The sequence below is a fragment of the Phalacrocorax carbo genome, chromosome 16, assembly GCF_963921805.1.
Source record: "Phalacrocorax carbo chromosome 16, bPhaCar2.1, whole genome shotgun sequence".
In the NCBI taxonomy this organism is placed as follows: domain Eukaryota; kingdom Metazoa; phylum Chordata; class Aves; order Suliformes; family Phalacrocoracidae; genus Phalacrocorax; species Phalacrocorax carbo.
Window position 1 is genome coordinate 5,407,073 of NC_087528.1, and position 19,416 is coordinate 5,426,488.

Below are 19,416 nucleotides of genomic sequence, written 5' to 3' on the forward strand. Positions count from 1 at the left end.
CTGGAGCAATTCATGGCACTTTGAGTTGGATATGTGTGATGAGGAGGAGCTTAATACTGAGTAAAGGACCCTTTAGGGAAGTCTACTACTTTGCATAAGCTCTTCACTAGAGTTTGTCCTCTGGCGCTTTTGACTCTAGGGAAATCTGAGGCGGCATTTGGAAAACAGGGGAACTGCTTTGCCCTAAGAGCTGGTTAGAGCAATGGGGTTTGTGTTGCCTGGCTGGTTAAAGCAGTCCCAAGTTCGATTTATCAGATGCTTGGTGAATTTGGATATGACTGGGTATAGAGTACAGGGAGGATTGTATTTATAATATCCTAATGAGGTAACGAGTTTGGATCTAAGCTTTTGGTTTCTAAGAGGTAGAAACAGGTATTTAAAAAGTAAATTCCTACTTAGGCCTCAAAGGACTTGGGGAGTCTGCAGTGGTGTGGGCTACAGGGCAAATAGCTACCATATCAAGGCAGCTGCCTGTAGGCAGGAAAGAAACAAGTTACAAGGCAGACCCTCTTGGCCAAGTCTGGCTTTAATTTTTCATCATAGTAATATCTTTTTGAAAACAAAAGCTGTGCTTTTGCAACAGAATTTGAGCAGGCTGTATAAACTTTCAAGTAGTTCATGCTTTTAGCTCCCATGCTTTTCAGTAAGTTTGCATATTCTGTTCTGCTCTGGGTTGAAGCTATCCTTATGTGCCCATGCTAGACTTAAGAAAGCTGCTTTTCCTCAATTAACTTCTCAAACACATCCCCCTCTCCCTACCCTCTGCATCAGGGGTGGGGGGACAGAAGGCTTTCTGTAGCACCCTGGGTCTCTTGCTCCTAGCAGTTTGGATGCTGTGATGGTTTGCTCCTCCCCTGGACCTTCCTAGCTCATCTTGGGGAAAGCTGACTTTGATGAGCTAACCTCTTAAGGTTAAGCTTAACCCTTACACATTCTCTTAACCCTTGTGAAATCTGCCAGTCTGGATTTCCCAAGCAAGAAGTGCAGCCCTCCCAAGAGTATACTTTGCTGTTGTGGGTCTTGGGTTGAAGGCAAGGGAAGGAGACAAGCATGCCTGGCCAGCGGTCACAAGATTTGTTTCTTCTTCCTGAGTCCAGAGGGTGAAGGCTTTGACTAGATAGAATAAATCATTGGTTTCATCCTGTTTGACTTTGTTCATTCTGAATTCATAGCGGCTCACAATTCCTTTTACAGTTTTTGGCTGTGCCCAGATCTTGGCCAGAGGTGGAAAAGAAAATCAGACCTTGCTACTGTTATAAACTACATTTCCAGGTAGGGTAGTTAACCTCATGTAGAAATAGTAGTTCTTCCTAAAGGTTGTTTATTAGATTAAAACTTAAGTTATATGACAGGTTTTCTGGAAATTTTAGTGACAGTACGGGTATCAAACAATGCGAAACTCCCAAGAATAACAGGCAGTTTTGTTATTAGAAGTTTAATGTGACACGAAGGTTGCTGACAACAGACTCCTTTACATTTTTCAAATTAGTAAATCAGGCTAGACAATTTTCAAGTGTGGATATATGCAGTAGACACATTTGAGTAATGTACTGTGTGAGCATTTAGATAATGCTGCAAAAATGCTTTGCCATGTGAAGGAATAGTTTGGACTATGAAATCGAAACAGTGCTTACAAATAATCTTTTGTCATCCATGTCTAACTGCTCACGTGTCTCTGCACCCCTCCCCAGATAGAGGCATATCTAGTATGGTTTGTAATATTTACATGGAGAAACAATACAAGAGTGGGGTAAATTTTGAGACTTCTTTTTATCAATACTTATGTTTGCAAAGTCAGCATAAAAACTGTGTACTTTTCCTCTGCTTCTGTACTGCGTATTGGCTTGCAGTTGATGGGTAGATGTATTTCATACATGGTACATTTTAGCAAGCAAAGTATGTTACAGCCAGCGTAGCATACGTGTCCTGAGTTCACTACTTGTTGCTGGTTCAGGAAGAAAAAAATGGCTCTTCACAGTGGACAGGTTCTGTTATTGATCAGCACCATCCAGAAGTTAACTAGAAATCCTAATGTGTGACTTGAGAAGAAAGGGATCCCCACAATACCTTTTTATCCCAGAGCTCAGCTCTCCAAATACTGTGGAGGAGGAGAAATAGTGAGTCTTTTGTCTCCCTCCCAGCCCCCAAGCAAATCCTGCAATTACTGCTGTCTTAAGTTTGAAATCTTGCTTTTGGTTACTCCAAAACTGTCAAAGGCTTTTTTCTTTTTTTACTAGTAGGTTTCAATTTTTTTTTTTAGGTATTTGTTCATTATTGTAGTAGTAAAGTGTGGTTATCTTGCTGTCTGGTGTTCAGCCAGCACAGTCCACTTTTTGCTTCAAATGACACTGGACGCTTTCAGTGCTGTATGTTCTAACAGCGCAGCAGGTATTGTTAATACACTAAATACCTTGTATTCTGCTGACAGTTGGGTTATTTTCAACCTCAATATTGAAAGCAACAAGACCATTAAATGAAAAGCCTAAATAAAAGGTCACGTTTTCGTTTCCAGGAGGCACTGAATCACGATGGAGGGGCAAGATAGGAAACTCCTTCACATGGCCACGTATAAATAAATTTCTGTCCTTGGTCCAACCAGAAACTCTTTTGAGAATGTCACGAATCTTGGCAATACTCCATACAGTTCCATGTAGCCACTTCATTCTCCTCTCATCTAAGGAGCCAGTAATTAATTTATCAATTTTAGTTTTGTGCACAATCTTACTTAAGCCATAACCCTTTCCCAGAAAAAAGTGGGTGTAGATTCTTTTCTTTCTGGTAGGAACATCTTTCATCTTGATGTCATATAAACGTTTCAGGGTTTGAAGGGCTGTGTTTAGAATTTCATCTTTATCTGGATTAGGCTCCTTGTCTAAGGCCTCATCTGGCCAGTACAGCAAGGTGAGCAAAAAATAGGCGCTTGCTGGAAATGGTCTCTTTCCTTTAAAGAATCTTACACTGAGGTCACGAAGAGCTTGTGGTGGAAGAAGTTTGGCTGATCCTGGTGCTAAGCATGCCAGTGTGATGTGGCACAAAATGTAATTGATCAGATCGTTGTCCTCCAGCCTGTCCCGTAGCGGGTTCTCGGTATAGAAGCTAAGGATCTTTTCTAGCTTTTCAGCTGACCTAGTCTCTTTCTTATCTGTTAAGAATGACAGGATATTAGTGACACTACCTCCGCCACTCTTATAAATATTCATGCGTCTGATCAGCGAGCTCTCAACGGCACTGTTGCTGTCCTCAATAAGTGATGTTGAGACGAAGAACTTGGCATATACCTCAGACTGTCTTTTTAGCCATTTTCTGGGATTATAAATTTGTTCTTCCTTTTCATCTTTTTCATCTTCCTCTTCCCTCTCGTGGTTCTTATCTGTTTGGAAATAACTTAGGTCTTCTGAAATCCATTCCAGAGCATTGTACAGATTCTGGCGTAAGCCTTTTAGGCGGGAGTGAAGCCTTGCCCATGTTTTTTCAATGTCTTTAGGAATGTAATCTGTGACCAGGTATTTCACAAGCTCAGAATATTCTCCTTCTGGACTTCTGTGAAATATATGGACTGTGGACAAAAGCCTAAGGAGACGACATCCTACTTCTACTTCTCCAAAATAGCCAGCGTTGTTCATACTGTCACGTTCTGCTTTTGCAGCCCGTTGCGCAGCCCTGAAGCATTTCATAGCTTTAAGAGCCATCTCTATCTTTGGAACGATGCTTTCAGGAGTGTCCTCTTGTGTCATTTTATCCACAGTGAAACTAAACCACTTCCTGTAGACTTGACCTTCTGTATCTAAAATGTAAGAATCATTTGGCAAATGAAATTTTGCAACCCCTGCCCAATATTCTGCATCTTCAAATTTTTCATTGTTGTAATGCAGTCTGGCAAGCTGCTGCGCAAAAAAAGGATCTTTTCCAAGGAGTTCATATGCAGCTTTTAAAACAGCAATAGCTTTTTCACAGTCTTCAGCTTTACAGACATGTTCAATGAACGGGGAGAAAAGAGTGTCGGTATTGTCACCTCTGCTTCTTTTATCACGTCGAATAAACAGATCTCTGATGAACTTTATGAATTCCTCTCGCCCGAATCTGTTTTCAAAGAGCGTCTTTTCCTGAAGAAGAGTCATTGCAAGTTGACTCTGAGGTTCATTCCCTGAAAGCTGATAAAGAATTTCTTTTGCAACCAGACAGTGTATTATCTGAACGGATGAAATATAGGTGGTGCTTTCCCTTAGCTCAATAAAAATCATTCTTACTTGTTCACTCAAGTGACTTTTGAAATCATATGCTCTTGCTTTCCTTTCTGTATATACCCCTAGTCCCAGAAAAGCCTCACAGTGCGACAGTGAAACATAAGAATTGGGTACATAAAAATTAAGCAAAGCCACATAACACATCAAGCACGTATCACGAGAATAACGGTCTATGTCTTGCAATATGTGCCCTACAAAGTCTCTCACATACGCTTCATTGAACTCCTCGCACATCAGGACAAACGTAAGTATGAATTCTGGCTTGACATCTTTCTGCTTCAGTTTTTCAAGTTTGGTTCTGAACAGGCTTTTTTCTGAGTCAGTCAGCTTATGAGTGACAGCAACTGTGTCCAGTGGAGAGGCTTTGCAAAGCCTTTCAGGGTCATTGGATCGTCTGCAGCACATGATGATGAAGTAAGGTCTGGGGGAATTAATTTTCCTAGTTGCTACAGCATCCATTAACTCATTCCTTAGTTCTTCTAAATAGTCTTCATCATAATCCTCAATCAGGAGGAGCACAGGAAGACAATGACTGATTTCTTTTTCTTCATAGTCTCTAAATGCAAGTGCATGCTCACAAACAGTTGCAGGTGAATACGAGACTTTGATAACAGCACATCTTAAGTCCTTTCTTCTTTTCCATAGGACTTGCCGTGCTATTGTGCTTCCACCACTTCCAGGATGGTGAAATATCTTCAGTTTAGCCACAGAATAGTTGAGTCTGCTTCCTTGTAAAATGTCATCTAGGAGCTTGCTAGCATCCTTACATGCTTCGCGTTCGATGATTTCCCCACAGCGTCTCTTATCAGCAAGCCAGAAGTTTTCCCAGATGATTTTTCTCCCTCGGTAAAAATTTTGTTCTATTTCTTGTATTTCTTTTTCAGTCAAAAGATCTAATTTGATATCATCACATTGGTCAATGCAAAGGATTTCTAGGGAAAACAGTTTCTCCTCTTCGAGTGAGGGAAGTGTACATAGCCCCCTAGTGGAAACGGGCAGGTGTCTGGGTTGTGCTGTGCAAGGCAGCATTGATTGGATGGTGGCGTCTACGTGACTTAATTTCATGCCCACAATACTGCATTGTTCCAGCGTCTCAATGCTGCAGGATGCCTGAGCCAGGTTAGCCCACTTCCAGTAATTTTCTCTGGACTCTGAAATGCAAACGATGTATTCTGCACCGTTCATCTCTGTATAGAATTCCTGAAAAGTGTCCACAAGTGGTTTCTGCACTGGTGATAGCAATAGGAAAAGCACAATGAAGGACCGCTTTGGCAGGATTTCGTCACAGATACGAGTAATTGCTTTCTTAAGGTATTTCTTTTTTGTTCTAATCCATGTATTTTCATCACAAGCTTTCTCATCCCCGAGGAAGTCACTGCGCCCGTTGCAGAATATCCAGCTGGTCTGATCAAACAGGCACAAGTGTTTCTGAGAGGGAGGGTTGCCAGTCTTACTTTCATTGGAAAAATCCTGTAAAAAGTAAGACCTTGTTGCATGGTGTTCTTTGTACTTGCTGTACAGCCCTGACACGTTGGAATCTTCATCGAAGTCAAAGACGCAGAAGATGTTCAAGTGCATTAAAAAGTTGATGTAGTTGAGATTGTCCTTGTCACATCTGTTAGTGACAAGGATGTACCGTAGGGAATCATCCATATAGCTTTTGCCATCATTTAGTAGAATTGATAACTTCCTTCCTAAATTTTGAGATACTTCTGTATGTATTTCTGTGCTGGAGAACTCAGCTTTTTCTCTTTGAGCATCCCGGTCTTGTAAACCCTGAATAAAAGTAGCTAGATCGTTGTGCTTTACAGGTTCAGATTTTGCTCCTAGCCTCTGATAGAGAGCTCGATCTTTTGTCAGGATCACCTTCTGGCTGCCTTCGTTGTATTTTGGCAAATACACTTCAAAAAATCTGTTCTTTACTAAACTGGATGTTGGTTCAATGTCAACCTCCACCACAAATCTCTGTTCCTGAGAGTCTTTCGAAATCACTTCAACAAAAACAGGTGGGTGAATACATTTCCTTGCAATTTCTTGTACGTTTTCGTCAAAACATTTTTCTATATAATCCAGTGCATCGACATAGTATTCTCGCTCTTTGACCTTTATGCCAATGATCTGGCCATGTTTCCAACCCCTATCCTCAACACTGTCCATGATACCAAAATGTATGGTGCCATTTGTTCGAATGTTCATGCAGGCTGAAGCAAATCTGATCACTTCGCAGGCAAATTTTGATTGCAGTTGATTTCTGTCCAGCTCTGCAGCGACGGCAAAAGATTTATATTCGTGGCAGGGAGCGATTAAACCATTGACTCCTGATTCTGGAGCAAGAACTCTGTCTTTCACGTATTTGAAATCAGTATCTTGACTTCTAAATGGTCGACAGTTGCTGAGCTCTAAAACTTCATCAGTATTTTTAAGTTGGGAGTTGTTACTTCTCCTTTGCCTCCTGCCCGAAGTAGAAGCTGTGTTGTCTCTGCTAGTTTTATCTGATGGACCACAGCTGTCTTCTCTTGAAGTTTTCTGAGCAGGGGTGTTTCTGGGCCTTACTGGATCCGTTTGCACATCAGCTCTGTCAGACGTTTTGCTGCTGGAATGCTTGGCTTGCTGTGCAGTTTCCTGTAGCTGCAGAAGTTCATTTCTCTTGCGGATTAACATGTGAATTTGCCCCCCCTTCATACCTATGCCTTTGAGGAAAGAGTCATCCAGTTCCATCAGTGCTGGACCTGTCACTTCTTCGGCATGTAGCTTTTCTACGTATTCTTTCTTGATTCCAGTAGATTCGAGCCAACATCGGACGTGGTTCTCGTCCCATTCCTTCACAGGTAACGTTCTGTAATCTACAAGTTAAAATTATGTATTAGTAATGCAACTGAAAACTTGTTAAGGTGCTTGACAAGGCGTTATAATCCTTGCAAAACTGGCCATGTTGAATGCTAGATTGAGAAGACAGTCTCACTGTGACTGGTAGAAAGAAAACATGTCAGGTCTGATGACTAAAAGCATTTTTAACCTTAACTAAAAGCAGGAAACCATGAGGGAGGTTTGGAAATGATCCCCAAAGGGAGCTGTGGAAATAACCCAAATTGTTTTTGAAGGGAATGATGTGATAAGGTTACCAGAACTGACAGGCTGAATTCTCTAAGCTAGAGAGGTTTGGGAGATCATTTACCCACTTGAATCTGTTTATATTCTGTTTAAATGAAGATAGCATCAATACAAACCACAAGATGGTGTTAAGAGGACTGATTAGTTCCCCACTAGAAATGAACCCTTAAAATGCAGATATTGAAAAGCAGATTGCACATATAAAGTACAAATTTTGTGAAAGCAGCACGTACCCATTGCCTTGGATGAGGGAAATCCTGCTGTTAGCGAACAAAGCCCTGGGGGGGGGGGAAAAAACAACCTGTTTTCAGACTTACAGTTCAGATTCCTGTGTTAGTTAAGTTGACTAACTTCTGTTTTTTCCCAACCCCTGTACACCTTTTTGGTCCAGTATAGTTTCTGTACCTCTGGCCCAGTGTTGCCAGCTGCACTGCTTCTGCATGCCTGTGCTGTGTGAAGGCAGCTGTTTCGGCAAAGGAGATGGGGTTTTGCTGGGGAAGCATGTGCTGGCAGCTGTGCCCATCTAACAGCTACTTCTGTTAAATACGGGCGAAAAGGGAGGCCCAACACTGCTGTGTCCCCTAGATTTCATAGTATCTTTTGCTTTTTATTCCTGTTTTTTCTCACTCACTCTCCCTTTCCCTGCCTCTTGCTCTCATACTCCCCCCCTCCCCTTTTTCTGCATGTAGTCTTTCCCCCTCTGCCTTTTTTTTTCCCCTCCCTTTTTCTCTATATCTCTTCTGGTGCTCACTGGATTTTCCACAAAGCGGCTCAACTCCCTGCTCAACCCAACAGAAGATTTTTTTCTTTTTAATGGGGTGTCCTGGCCTGATACCTGAGGTCTTCTGCCTTGCTCAGGGTCCATTTACAGGGATACAGAGGGACTGCAGCAGGAAATGTGTTAAATGAGCCTGCTCAGGGTAACACCCAAAATCTACGACAATCTGTTGTAATCAGCAGTAATGATCCATGAGCTATGGCCTAGTGAACAAGGGTGACAGCGGAAGGGGCATGGCAGTGGTTGATGTTTCTCTTACTGTAGTGTGACGGTTCAGCTCTGTGCTGGTGCAGGAGGTGTCTGTAGCCTGGCCAGCTCCATCCCTGCGGCTTGTGGTGGTTCAACAGCAGCACTCGCAGCCTCTGAATTCAAGGTGCGGGCAGCATCAAAGGCAGCCGAGCTCCGCGCAAGGTCCCTGCAGTGTCTGAAAGTACAGAGGCTGTAACTGAGGGAAGGTGAGGCACGTGGCTTGGCAAGAGGGGAGTTCAACAGAGGGTGGCGGTTTGGGGAGATGCTGGGTCTAGCAGAGTAGAGGATGCTTGGAAAAAAACTGGCTGGAACAAGTGCATATGTACTGTTCAAGCACCTGGTGAGCCCTGGAGAAATGCTGAGGGCTGACTGAGCCACCAGCTCAGAGCCACTCAGGCCAAAGGGGAACCTGTTACGGGACTGCGCTGGGGTGCCATAGATGTAAGCGGAGCCCTCTGGAATAAGTGTAAACAGGCTGGTTACAAAACTGGGGACTGATTCCGGCTGACATCCAGTGCAGCCTCCCCAGGAAAGGGGGCTAAAACTGTCCCTGAAATACTGGCCATTCAGTGCCTGTGGCCAGCAGTGCACCTCCCAGGGCTGGGTCTGTACAGTGATGGCTTGGGGTGAACCCCGCCCCGCACTTGCCGTCCTGCCCCACCCTGCTGTCACAGCTGACGTCAGGCAGCGTTTTGGGAGAAAACGAAACTTAACGAAGAACAGAAACTAGGGTGGAGGTTGGGCAGCAGCGGGACTGTGCGGGGGAAGCGTGGCCGGGGCCGCATTGCCCCGTGCTGGAGGGGAGCTGTAAGCCCCCTCCTCCCCCCCCCTTTTTAAGAGCAGCCTGGGGTGCGGGAGTGCGCGGGAGTGCTTGCGTGGGGCCCGCAGCCTGCGCGCACGCTGGGGGCCTGGGTACTATCGGCTGCAGGGGTGGGCAGGAAGGGCTGTACCCGCGGGGCTCCCCCTTCCCCGAGCTGCTCAGATACCCCCTCCCCGAGCTGCTCAGATACCCCCTCCCCGAGCTGCTCAGATACCCCCTCCCCACTGCTAAGCAGCCCGTTGCCCAGTGGGACGGGGCGGGGGAGCAGAGGTGGGAGTGTGGCCGTGCAGGGAGAGCCCCGCTTTTCCGAGTAACCCGCCAGGCTGAGCATAACCTCCCACCGGCCCCCACGCAGGACTAGCGCGGCGCAGGGAGGGCTTACCTTGCGGAGCCTGCCGGTGACTGAGCCGGCTCGTGTGCGCTGCTGCCAGAGCCTGCCTGCTGGGAAAGAGCTTCGAGGGAGGGAGACGATGCGCCAAGCGGCTGGCCTGGCGGCACCCTGACCCTGGGGGTGGCGCTTCTACATGGTCCTACTGCTATTGAAACTAGTAGACGTGCATTCGTGATTAGCTGCCAAGTCTCCACCCCTTCGCCACAGGGCTGTGGCTGGGTGGTGGTGCTTTGCACTCCAGGGGACAGCCTCTGCGGTGGCAAGGGCTGCACCCCGAGACCATGGGCCACACTAACACAGGGTATGTGTCAAGGTGCTTGGGTAGGTGTTAGGTTTTTGGGGGTTTGGTGTGTTTTGTTTTTTTAAAACCTAGGTAGAGCCCAACCCCACCTTATCAATCACCCCATACCAGCCACCTGCTCATGGCAGGCCAGCTCACCGAAGTAAATAAGCAGAGAGGTTGGCAGGGGCTGCAAACAGCAGTGGCTCATCAGCCCTCAGCCTTCCACCTGCCAGCAAAGTTGTCTTACAGGCTTGCTGCTTTCCTGTAAATCATGTGGTCATTTGTTAACTTAGTTTCACACACACAAAAAAAGCCAGGAAAACCCGCTCTGGGCATCCTCGGCCTGCACGGCAATAAAAACCTCTTGCAGCATGCACTCATTCCAGCCATTTTAGTGGCTCTGTTCACCTGCCCAATCAGCGAGACGGAGGTGGCTGTTAGAATAACCTACTGAGGCTCCTGGGCCTTCAAAGAGGCTGGAGGCTCAGCCACACCTGAAAGACGAGGGAAGTGGGGGCACGCATATGAACACACGTGGGTGGGGTATTTTTTTCCTCCATCAGCATCGTGGCAGGAAGGCCGTGGTTACAAGCAGCTCCCTGTTCTTAAAACCAGGCAGGTGCCCTGCCCGGGCGGGCAAGATGTGGCTGCTGCAGGCCCAGGGCGGCGGCAGGGCCCTCAGCCCCGCTCACCCTCTCCAGCCCCGAAGCTGGGTGAAAGCAGTGTGGCTGTTCCCCAGGCACACATCGTCATGAAATGCTGTGTGGGTCGCGTAAGCTGAGTACAAGTCTTTATTTAGTAGACTTATAAAAGACCGTTACATGAGAAGTACAAAAATATGAAATAGGCTTTGAATCTTCTTAGGTAAAACTACCATTTCTTTTTTTTTTTTCAAGCTTCAGAAACATGTAATTTGCACAGTTGGCATCTTAGGTAAATTGCTCTCATACATAGTAAAACTAAGAAAAAAACCTTCCCGTAAAGTAGCTCCAGAAAAGTAGCTGTACCTACCCAATCATACACATTACTGGCAATAATTTAGTAGTTTAAGACACAATGGCACAGTCATACAAATTCTCAGTTTGTAATGTCTCCTTTAATGAAGTCCATCGCAAGATGCAGTATCGCTTTCCTCTTCCAGTTGTTAGAACATGATTAAATATAAACACAACACCAATTAAGACTGATTTGGCATGCTTTATACTTGTGCCACTTGGATTTGATACCACTTTGTAGTAAAAATTAAATAAATATAAATATGTTAAATAAATATATTGTAAAAGAACACCCCGCTTGTATCCTATTAGACCTCAGCATTTCTTCATCCTTTGCGCATGCTTAATGCTTTGTCACAGCTTTAGGGCCAATGAAAAGAAATACTGCATCTTTAAACACACCGCTCCCGTGGCTGTAAGGAGCAACCCCCGCGAACAGAAAATGGGGCTCTTTCACAGCTTTATCGCATCCATTAAAAACACTGCCTCTACGTTCACTGCTCCATCCAGCGCTCCTTTCCTATTCTGCTGCTTTTTGCCCAGGACTTGTCTTGCCTCTGGCTGTTTTATAAGAAAGTAAGGAACACTTGCAGTAGATAAATCATGAGCCTCTCACGGCTGACACCAGTGTATTTTTCTGAAGTTGCTTGTGTAGATCTGTTCTGGTACTGTGATTTAAGTCAAGGACTGTTCAAGCTCTTCCATGAATACTGGTTGATATTCAAACACTGAGGCTTATTTTCAAAGCAGATAAACCTTTAACGGGTTGTGGTTTTTTTTTCAAGTCAGTATTTTAATATAATGTCATTTTATCTGCTCAAGTAAGAGGGACTAATTTTCCAGGGTAGTGCTGATTAAACAGAGATTGTGATTATCCAAAACACAGGAGAGAGTGTACAAACGATTCCCTTTACCATCACTGTGGGGTGCCTAATGCATCATGTGGCGGTAGTGCAAGGCAGGTTCTGATGCTGTGCTACAACTAAGAGGCTCCTTTTGCTGATCCCAGTCCCACGTGATTATAGGATTTCAATCACTGTATTTTGATTCTTTGTAATAAAACACATCAGTTAGCTATAAAATCACATACAGTCAGGCATATTGGGTGACGGTTATATCCAGCCTTTGCCCTCTGTTTTCACTGTCTTGAGAACTGCCTTGGAATAACTCCATCACCAGGGTTCACTGCTTTTCTGAAGTTACCACCCGCTCCTTGGGCTCCTACCATCTCCTGATCCAGCGCAGGCAGAGGTACAAGGCACTTTTTGGAAGCTTGGTTTCTTCAAAGAGAGAGAATCCAGCTCTTTGATCCCACTTTTCCTGGCTAAAGGTAGGCCTGTTTCACAGCCCTGTGCTTCGAATGTTGGTCCCAGAGAAGAAAGCTCCCTCCCTCTCCTTTCAAACAGTGTCTCCTGCAAGGCTCAGCTCTGCAGAGTCCTGATTATAGTAATGCTGAAACAGTCTTTCTTGGCAGCAGATATGCATAGCATTGTAGGTGTGTAGGAGCAGGTGAGGGAACCGAGCTGTAAAGTAACACACAAAATCATCTGGGATGGAGCCCAGGGTCTCCTGCACTTCGGGAGGCAGCTCTCTGTAATGGTGCTTCTGTAACAGAAAACAGAACAGGGTAAAACTCAGAGGGTATGTCTTCAAGGTTCCTCTTTTAAATAGATCTGCCTTTTTCATGGCCGAGGTAACCTTGTCGTGGCCTACAGTGAAGGAGCTCAACACCTAAAACAGGGTAAGACAGACACAGACTGGCAACAACCAGCAAAGGGAGGCAGAACCATAGTGTGTGTGATGCTTACGGAAAGAAGTCTTTTACCTTATTTCTCATTGCCCTCAGAAGATCCCGTACTGAGCCTCCTTTATAGGATCTGAATTTTCGAAGATCTGCAGAAGAAATTATAAAATTTCTTTTTGCGTCTTGATGCCATTTTAGTTGCTGGCCTCAAAAGGGAGGAAGGTAGGCATGCCTTCAGTCACACATCCTTACAGGTGTGTTTCAATATATAAACATGTACTTTGAAAAAAATATTTTGCTGACCAGTAACAGTCACGTGCAAACACAGACAGTGTTATCCTTCCTTTCCTGTCCCGGAAAACTGGGACCAACAGCACGTAACCCCTTTCCACTCTGCTAAAACTCAATCCATTACCTGTCTGAAGAGGAACAGTGATGTGCTCTCTCCAGTCCATTTTCACCACCTCTCTTCCGCCTCTTTCTAATTGCTTGACTATTGGACCATCTAAAGACTCTTTCTCTATCCGGTCACTAACATCCTGAAAGAGACATTCAGGTTATTTCTAGCTGTATTTCCCAGCTTTTCCCAACAATTTAAAATTGCTGCTTCTGCCCAATTACAGCCTCTCCTGATAAGAGAGTTCTGATTCTGCTTTACCCATGACAAAGTACAATACAACGCATTATGCTTGGGACAGGGATACAGATGTTTCTTAAATGATGATGAGTTTCATCATCTGCCAAAGCCTTTTAATCACAGAGTAGAAGGTAAGGCTGGAAGGAACCTCAGCTCCTCAGCCAGTTCCCACCCCACACCAGGATTATGTGTGCACCTTCACTGCAGTAGGTTGCCCTGCTCTTGGAAACCTGCCTGGCAACATGTTCTCCTGCATCGCTACTGTAGCTGTGAGACACCTTCCTCACCCCAAGTTAAGTGGGTAACATCATGTTCTGGCCCCCCTGTAAAAGATCATCTGTAAACTAAGCCAATTTCTTAAGAGACACCACCTAGGTATTACAGCTTTGCTTCCTTGTTCCTTACAGTAAGGTTGTGGATCCTATCACCTCAAACAGCCACAAAGCTAGGGGAGACTGATGTCAAGGTTTGAGGAATGTCCACAAGAGTCCTTAGAACGGAAAGAATAGAAAAAGTCAATACAAACCTGAAAAAACTGGAGCTGTTTTTCCAAACTCCAAAAGAATGGGTGTTTCAGCACACAGCTGGCAGACGGACGTTTCTGAGGGTCCATGTTTATCATTTGCTCTATTAAATCACGAGCAACTATGTCTTCTGCAAGGAAAAGGGTGATAATTCTTAGGCCGCAGGGAAAGCTAATGTTTGGTACTTTAGAAAATCATTACGTTCTCTAATGTCCTCCAAGACAATCCTGAACACCAGCCCCACCAGCTCACGTACTGCCCTCATCGATGTGCTGGGCAGCCAACAGGAAGTCAGAGCTGTTGAATCAGTGCGATTATGAAGATCAAAGTTCAGCTCTTTCCTGCCCTTTAAATACATGAGATAACTCTACAGTCAAGCTTGCAGGGTGCCAAATTTTGTATCCCAGAGATACTTTGAGGTACTAATTCTATGAACTTTAGGAGCTTTACTTCAGGCATACTTTTGGAGTACAACTTTCACCACTGCCAGGTCGGGAATCACGCTGGGTCATAGTTCTGTCATTTCTGTTGGTATTTTAACATCCATGGAAAGTTCACTAACCGCTGTAGTGCTTTATGTTTACCATGCTTTTCTTACCATGCCTCCCTGCATTTAAGGACTCCAGGCTATATGCACCCAGCAGAATGTTGGCTTGCCGCTGTAGAGATTTGCCAAAGGGGTGGCTGCCTTCAGACACCACATAATAAAAGACACAGCCAGCTGAAAAGATGTCCACGGTATATGTCTGCAAATAAACAACCCTTAATAGCAATAACACTTTTCCCCCCCACCAAAGACTTTGAGGTGTCATCATGGGGCGGTTATTTTGCATGTAAGAGCAGAAGAAAACTTTTCAGAATCACATATTCAGCTGCAAGGCAGCATGAATGTGGGTTGGACTGGGTGGCCTTTAAAGGTCCTTTCCAACCCAAACCATGCGATGGTTCGCTGAACGCCCAGGCATCAAGTACTGCTTATCTTGGAGTGACTGCAACAGTGTGCCACCTCTGTTGGTTGTGCTCCTTCTCCTGGGGGAGCCTGGCGGACAGATGAAGACTTACAGGGTTCTCTTTGCAGTCTTCACTCAGCATCTCTGGGGCAATCCACCCTTCGGTGCCTGGCACCCCCGACCGACGGCTAAAGCTGTGCCTGCCCACTGCCAGCTTCTTGCACAGGCCAAAGTCTGAAATCATCGCTTTGACTTTCCCATGGGCGTTAGGCATCGAGATGAGGATGTTATGGGGCTTCAGGTCTCTGTGGACTATTATAAACAACCATTTATCCACTCTAGGCAATCCGAACGATATTTGTCAATTTTTAATGCATTTGTATTGTAAACTGTTCACAAGGCTGAGCCACCGTTTGTTCAATCCAAGCCCTTACCTCAAACTATTGTCTTTGGTAGAGGCTCATCACTGTTTTTATCTCATCACCACTAGTCGTAATGTTTAACATGACTTCCATCCCAAAAAATGCAGCACCCTGAAAAAATGCTTTACTACTCCAGTGCAGCAGAACTTGACAGGAACAAGGCTGGTGCCAAAGGACAGACACTATGGCTGCCAGCGTTAGGTGGAGCTCCTACAACTCTTCTGGGATTGAATAAACAAGCTCCCAGCACCAGACCAGTTACTCTTCTTTTTTTTTAGTTAAGAAAATGTACCACTCTCCATCCAGTACTGAAACAAGAGGCATTCTTACCAATGCTAAGGGAGTGCAGGTAAGCAAGACCAGATGTCGTCTGTTGCAGGAGAGCGATGGGTTGTAAGCCATGGTGGCTGAAGGCCTTCTGCTCGACATACTGTACATTACAACAGAAAAACAGAACGTTCAGCCACAACATTGCTTATCATTACCCTCTGCATAAACAGTAGGTATATCCTCTGAGCCCTCCCCCAAAAAAGGTTAGACTGGGTAATAAATTGTGTGAGCTGGTAACACGCATAAACTCTTCCTGTTTGGTGGTTTTTGGTTTTGTTTTTTTGGCTGAGGGTGATGATCTCTAAAATGTCATTCAGAGCCAGAATTCTACAGAGCACTGTGCTCCAGAAGCAAGAGTAGAGGGTCTTCAAAGTCTGGATGGTAGGAGGGGGAGGATGACTAGAAGGGAGTCCTTCACAAGAAAGAAAAAAATCAAAGGACAAAAGCTTCTGTCCTTAAATCAGTACAGGGTTAGTGATGGCTTTCTAAAGGCCTGAAACCGCCTCTGCCGTAGGAAAGTGTAATTGTCACAGAGGTGACGGCAGCAGGAACTACATCATCTCCTATGGCAGGCACTTAAGTAACCTCCAGGCAGAAGACTTTCACAAGCACTGTTGGTTTGCAAGTGAGCCCTCACCTCCTGTAAAGTGGCAGCACACAGCTCGATGGCTATGTACTGAAACTGCCGGTCCTTCTCTGTGCAGAAATAGCGGATCACGTTAGGATGCTCATCTGACTCTCGCAGCAGCTGTACTTCACGGTCTGCAAAGCTGAAGCACTCAGGAAGAATTCTTTTCACTGCAACATCGCGGTTATCAAAGGTCCCTCTACAGACAGGAAGGAAAACCACATCAACCTGCACGTACAAAGCCAGTGACAGCAGAAGACATTTTACAGAGGCACATTAAAGCATTTCTCATGCTGAAACCAGATATGTTTTTGCTGGTTTTGTCTAGGATAGAGTTAATTTTCTTCACAGTAACCAGTAATTTGGTGAGGCGGGCTTTAAACTGAAGGACTTGGCAGGGGGGGATATCCGTTGTGAAAACGCTCACACCAGCACATCCAACGGGGGAGTAAGTCAGGCCAAGCAGTGTGGTGATAAAGGTTCCTTAGCTGGCTCCCAAGAGGTGAAACAGCAGAGTAATCACCTCAAGTGTACGTATACAAATGCACGCAGTCTAGGTAACAAACAGGAGGAACTGGAGCTCCGTGCCCACTCAGAAGGGTATGACATCATAGGAGTAACTGAAACATGGTGGGACACCTCAAACGACGGGCATCGCAATGGACGGTTACAGGCTCTTTCGTAAGGACAGGCAGGGTAGAAGAGGTGGGGGAGTTGCTCTCTACATTAAGGAAAACCTTGAATGTATCAAAGTCAACTACGGTGATTGCGACTGCTCTGTCGAATGTCTCTGGGTTACAGTCAAAGGGGTCATCTCCAAGCAGGACCTCACAGTGGGCATCTGCTATCGACCTCCTAACCATGATGACGAAGCCGATGAAATGATATTTGGGGCACTAAAGCGAGCTTCTGGCCAACAGAACCTTGTCCTGATGGGGGACTTCAGCTACCCAGACATCTGCTGGAAGAACAATATGGCAGCTCACATGTCATCCACCAAGTTCCTGGAATGCACAGAGGACTGTTTCCTGATGCAAATGATAGACGTGCCAAGCAGGAAAGAGGCACTGCTGGACTTGCTATTGACAAACCGCGAAAGCCTGCTTTGTAATATCTCGGTTAGTGATAGCCTTGGCTGCAGCAACCACAATATTATGGGGTTTGGGATCCTGCTGAGTGTGCTGAAGGTCAGCTCTAAGACAAGGGTTCTGGATTTTAGAAGAGCAAACTTCAGTTCACTCAGGGCTCAGTTGGGAAGGATTCGTTGGGAAGCTTCCATGGAAGACAAAGGAGCTGGTGATTGCTGGGAGTTCTTCAAGAACTCCCTATGGAAAGCACAAAGCCAATTTAGCCCCTACAAAGGAAAGGGAAGTAAGCAGAGCAAGAGGCCCCCATGGCTCAACCATGACCTCCTGGGTCTACTCAAATCCAAAAGGGAGGCATACCAGAGATGGAGAAGTGGAGGATTATCTGTTGAGAGCTACAAGAGCATAACCAGAGTGTGCAGAGATGCAGTTAGAAAAGCAAAAGGCTCAGCTCGAATTGAAACTGGCTGTAGATGTGAAAAATAACAAGAAAGGCTTCTTCAGACATGTCAACCATAAGCAGAAAAAGAAGGAAAACATAGGCCCACTGTTAAACAGAAAAGGAGAGTCAATCACCAATGATGCAGAAAAGGCAGAGGTCCTCAACACCTTCTTCACCTCTGTCTTTATCAGCACTGTTGGGTACCAGGCTTTGGGAACGAAATTGCCGGTTGATCCTAACACTGACCCACCATCAGCGAAGGAAGAGTTAGTATATGAGTTACTACAGGAGCTTGACCCCTACAAATCAATGGGCCCTAACGCCATCCACCCGAGGGTGTTGAGAGAGCTGGCTGACATCATTGCAAGGCCACTCTCCAGAATCTTCGAGAAGTCGTGGAGAACGGGGGATGTCCCAGAGGGCTGGAGGAAGGCAAATGTTACCTCTATCTACAAGAAGGGCTTGAGGGAGGATCCGGGTAACTATAGGCCCATCAGCCTCACTTCAATCCCTGGGAAAGTTATGGAATGAATCCTCCTGGGGCCGTCACAAGTCAATTGAAGCACGTGATTGGGAAAAGCCAACACGGCTTCACTAAAGGCAGATCGTGCTTGACACAACCTGGCGGCCTTCTATGACACAGTGACTTGCCTGGTTGCCATGGGGCGGGCGGTGGACATTGTCTACCTGGACTTCTCCAAGGCCTTTGATACAGTCCCCCACAGTCTCCTCCTGGAGAAATTAATGCGTTATGGCCTAGACAAGTGGTCTGTGCAGTGGGTGGGGAACTGGCTGACAGGCCGCACCCAAAGGGTGGTGGTAAATAGCTTCTTTTCCAAGTGGTGACCTGTCACAAGTGGAGTCCCCCAGGGATCAATATTGGGCCCAATGTTATTCAATATCTTTATAAGTGATCTGGATACCGGCATCAAGTGTAGCCTGATGAAGTTTGCTGATGACACCAAGTTGAGTGGGGAAGTAGACACCCCAGAAGGAAGAGATGCTCTGCAGGGAGATCTGGAGAGGATGGAAGAGTGGGCCAGCAAGAACCTTATGAAGTTCAACAAGGAGAAGTGTAAGATCTTGCACCTGGGAAAACATAATCCAGGAGCGCAGCAAAGGCTGGGATCCACCTGGCTGGAGAGCAGCTCTGTGGAAAGGGACCTGGGGGTCCTGGTGGACAGAAAGCTCAACATGAGTGAACAGTGGCTGCTGCGGCCAAGAAGGCCAACAGGGTGCTGGGTTGCATCAAAAAGGGCATCACCAGCAGACGGAAAGAAGTCATCATCTGTCTCTACTCAGCGCTTGTCAGGCCACACCTGGAGTGCTGTGTACAGTTCTGGTCCCTGCTGTACAAAGAGGATGTGGCCAGGCTGGAAGGGGTCCAGAGAAGGGCCACCAAGATGATCAAAGGACTGGGAAGCTGCCATATGAGGATAGGCTGGGAGAGCTGGGTTTGCTCAGCCTTGAGAGAAGGAGGCTCAGAGGGGATCTCATCGCTGTGTACCAGGACTTCAGGGGTGGCTACAAAGAAGATGGAGACTCCCTTTTTACATGGAGTCACATGGAGAGGACAAGGGGGAACGGACACAAGTTGCTCTTGGGGAGATTCCGATTGGACACCAGAGGGAAATTTTTCACAGTGAGGACAGTCACCATTGGAATAATCTCCCCAGGGAAGGGGTTCACTCAGCCACGTTGGACACCTTCGAGAGCCATCTGGACAGGGTGCTGGGCCATCTTGCCTAGACTGTGCTCTTCCCAGAAAGGTTGGACTAGATGA

General features: G+C 45.9%; 2 protein-coding genes across 4 annotated transcripts in view; both read right to left on the reverse strand.

Annotated features, from left to right (window-relative positions):
- Window positions 1-1,419: 1,419 nt before the first annotated feature.
- On the reverse strand, window positions 1,420-9,721 carry LOC104040891 (sterile alpha motif domain-containing protein 9-like). The gene is made up of 4 exons (XM_064466889.1): window positions 9,585-9,721; window positions 8,393-8,557; window positions 7,589-7,633; window positions 1,420-7,087 (listed from the first exon to the last, which is right to left on the reverse strand). Exons 3-4 carry the CDS (start codon window positions 7,590-7,592, stop codon window positions 2,403-2,405), a joined length of 4,689 nt encoding a protein of 1,562 aa, XP_064322959.1. The 5' UTR covers window positions 7,593-7,633; window positions 8,393-8,557; window positions 9,585-9,721; the 3' UTR covers window positions 1,420-2,402.
- A 928-nt stretch (window positions 9,722-10,649) lies between these two features.
- Window positions 10,650-19,416, reverse strand: part of ERN1 (endoplasmic reticulum to nucleus signaling 1) — a 41,493-nt gene continuing 32,726 nt past the window's right edge. For all 3 annotated transcript variants that reach the window (XM_064467489.1, XM_064467491.1, XM_064467490.1), the window contains exons 15-22: window positions 16,116-16,305; window positions 15,479-15,578; window positions 14,839-15,038; window positions 14,375-14,522; window positions 13,779-13,906; window positions 13,031-13,154; window positions 12,697-12,764; window positions 10,650-12,476 (exon numbers count right to left, since the gene is read on the reverse strand). In XM_064467489.1, coding sequence (XP_064323559.1) covers window positions 12,270-12,476; window positions 12,697-12,764; window positions 13,031-13,154; window positions 13,779-13,906; window positions 14,375-14,522; window positions 14,839-15,038; window positions 15,479-15,578; window positions 16,116-16,305 — 1,165 coding nt within the window. In that variant the 3' untranslated portion in view covers window positions 10,650-12,269. The remainder of the gene's footprint in view (window positions 12,477-12,696; window positions 12,765-13,030; window positions 13,155-13,778; window positions 13,907-14,374; window positions 14,523-14,838; window positions 15,039-15,478; window positions 15,579-16,115; window positions 16,306-19,416) is intronic.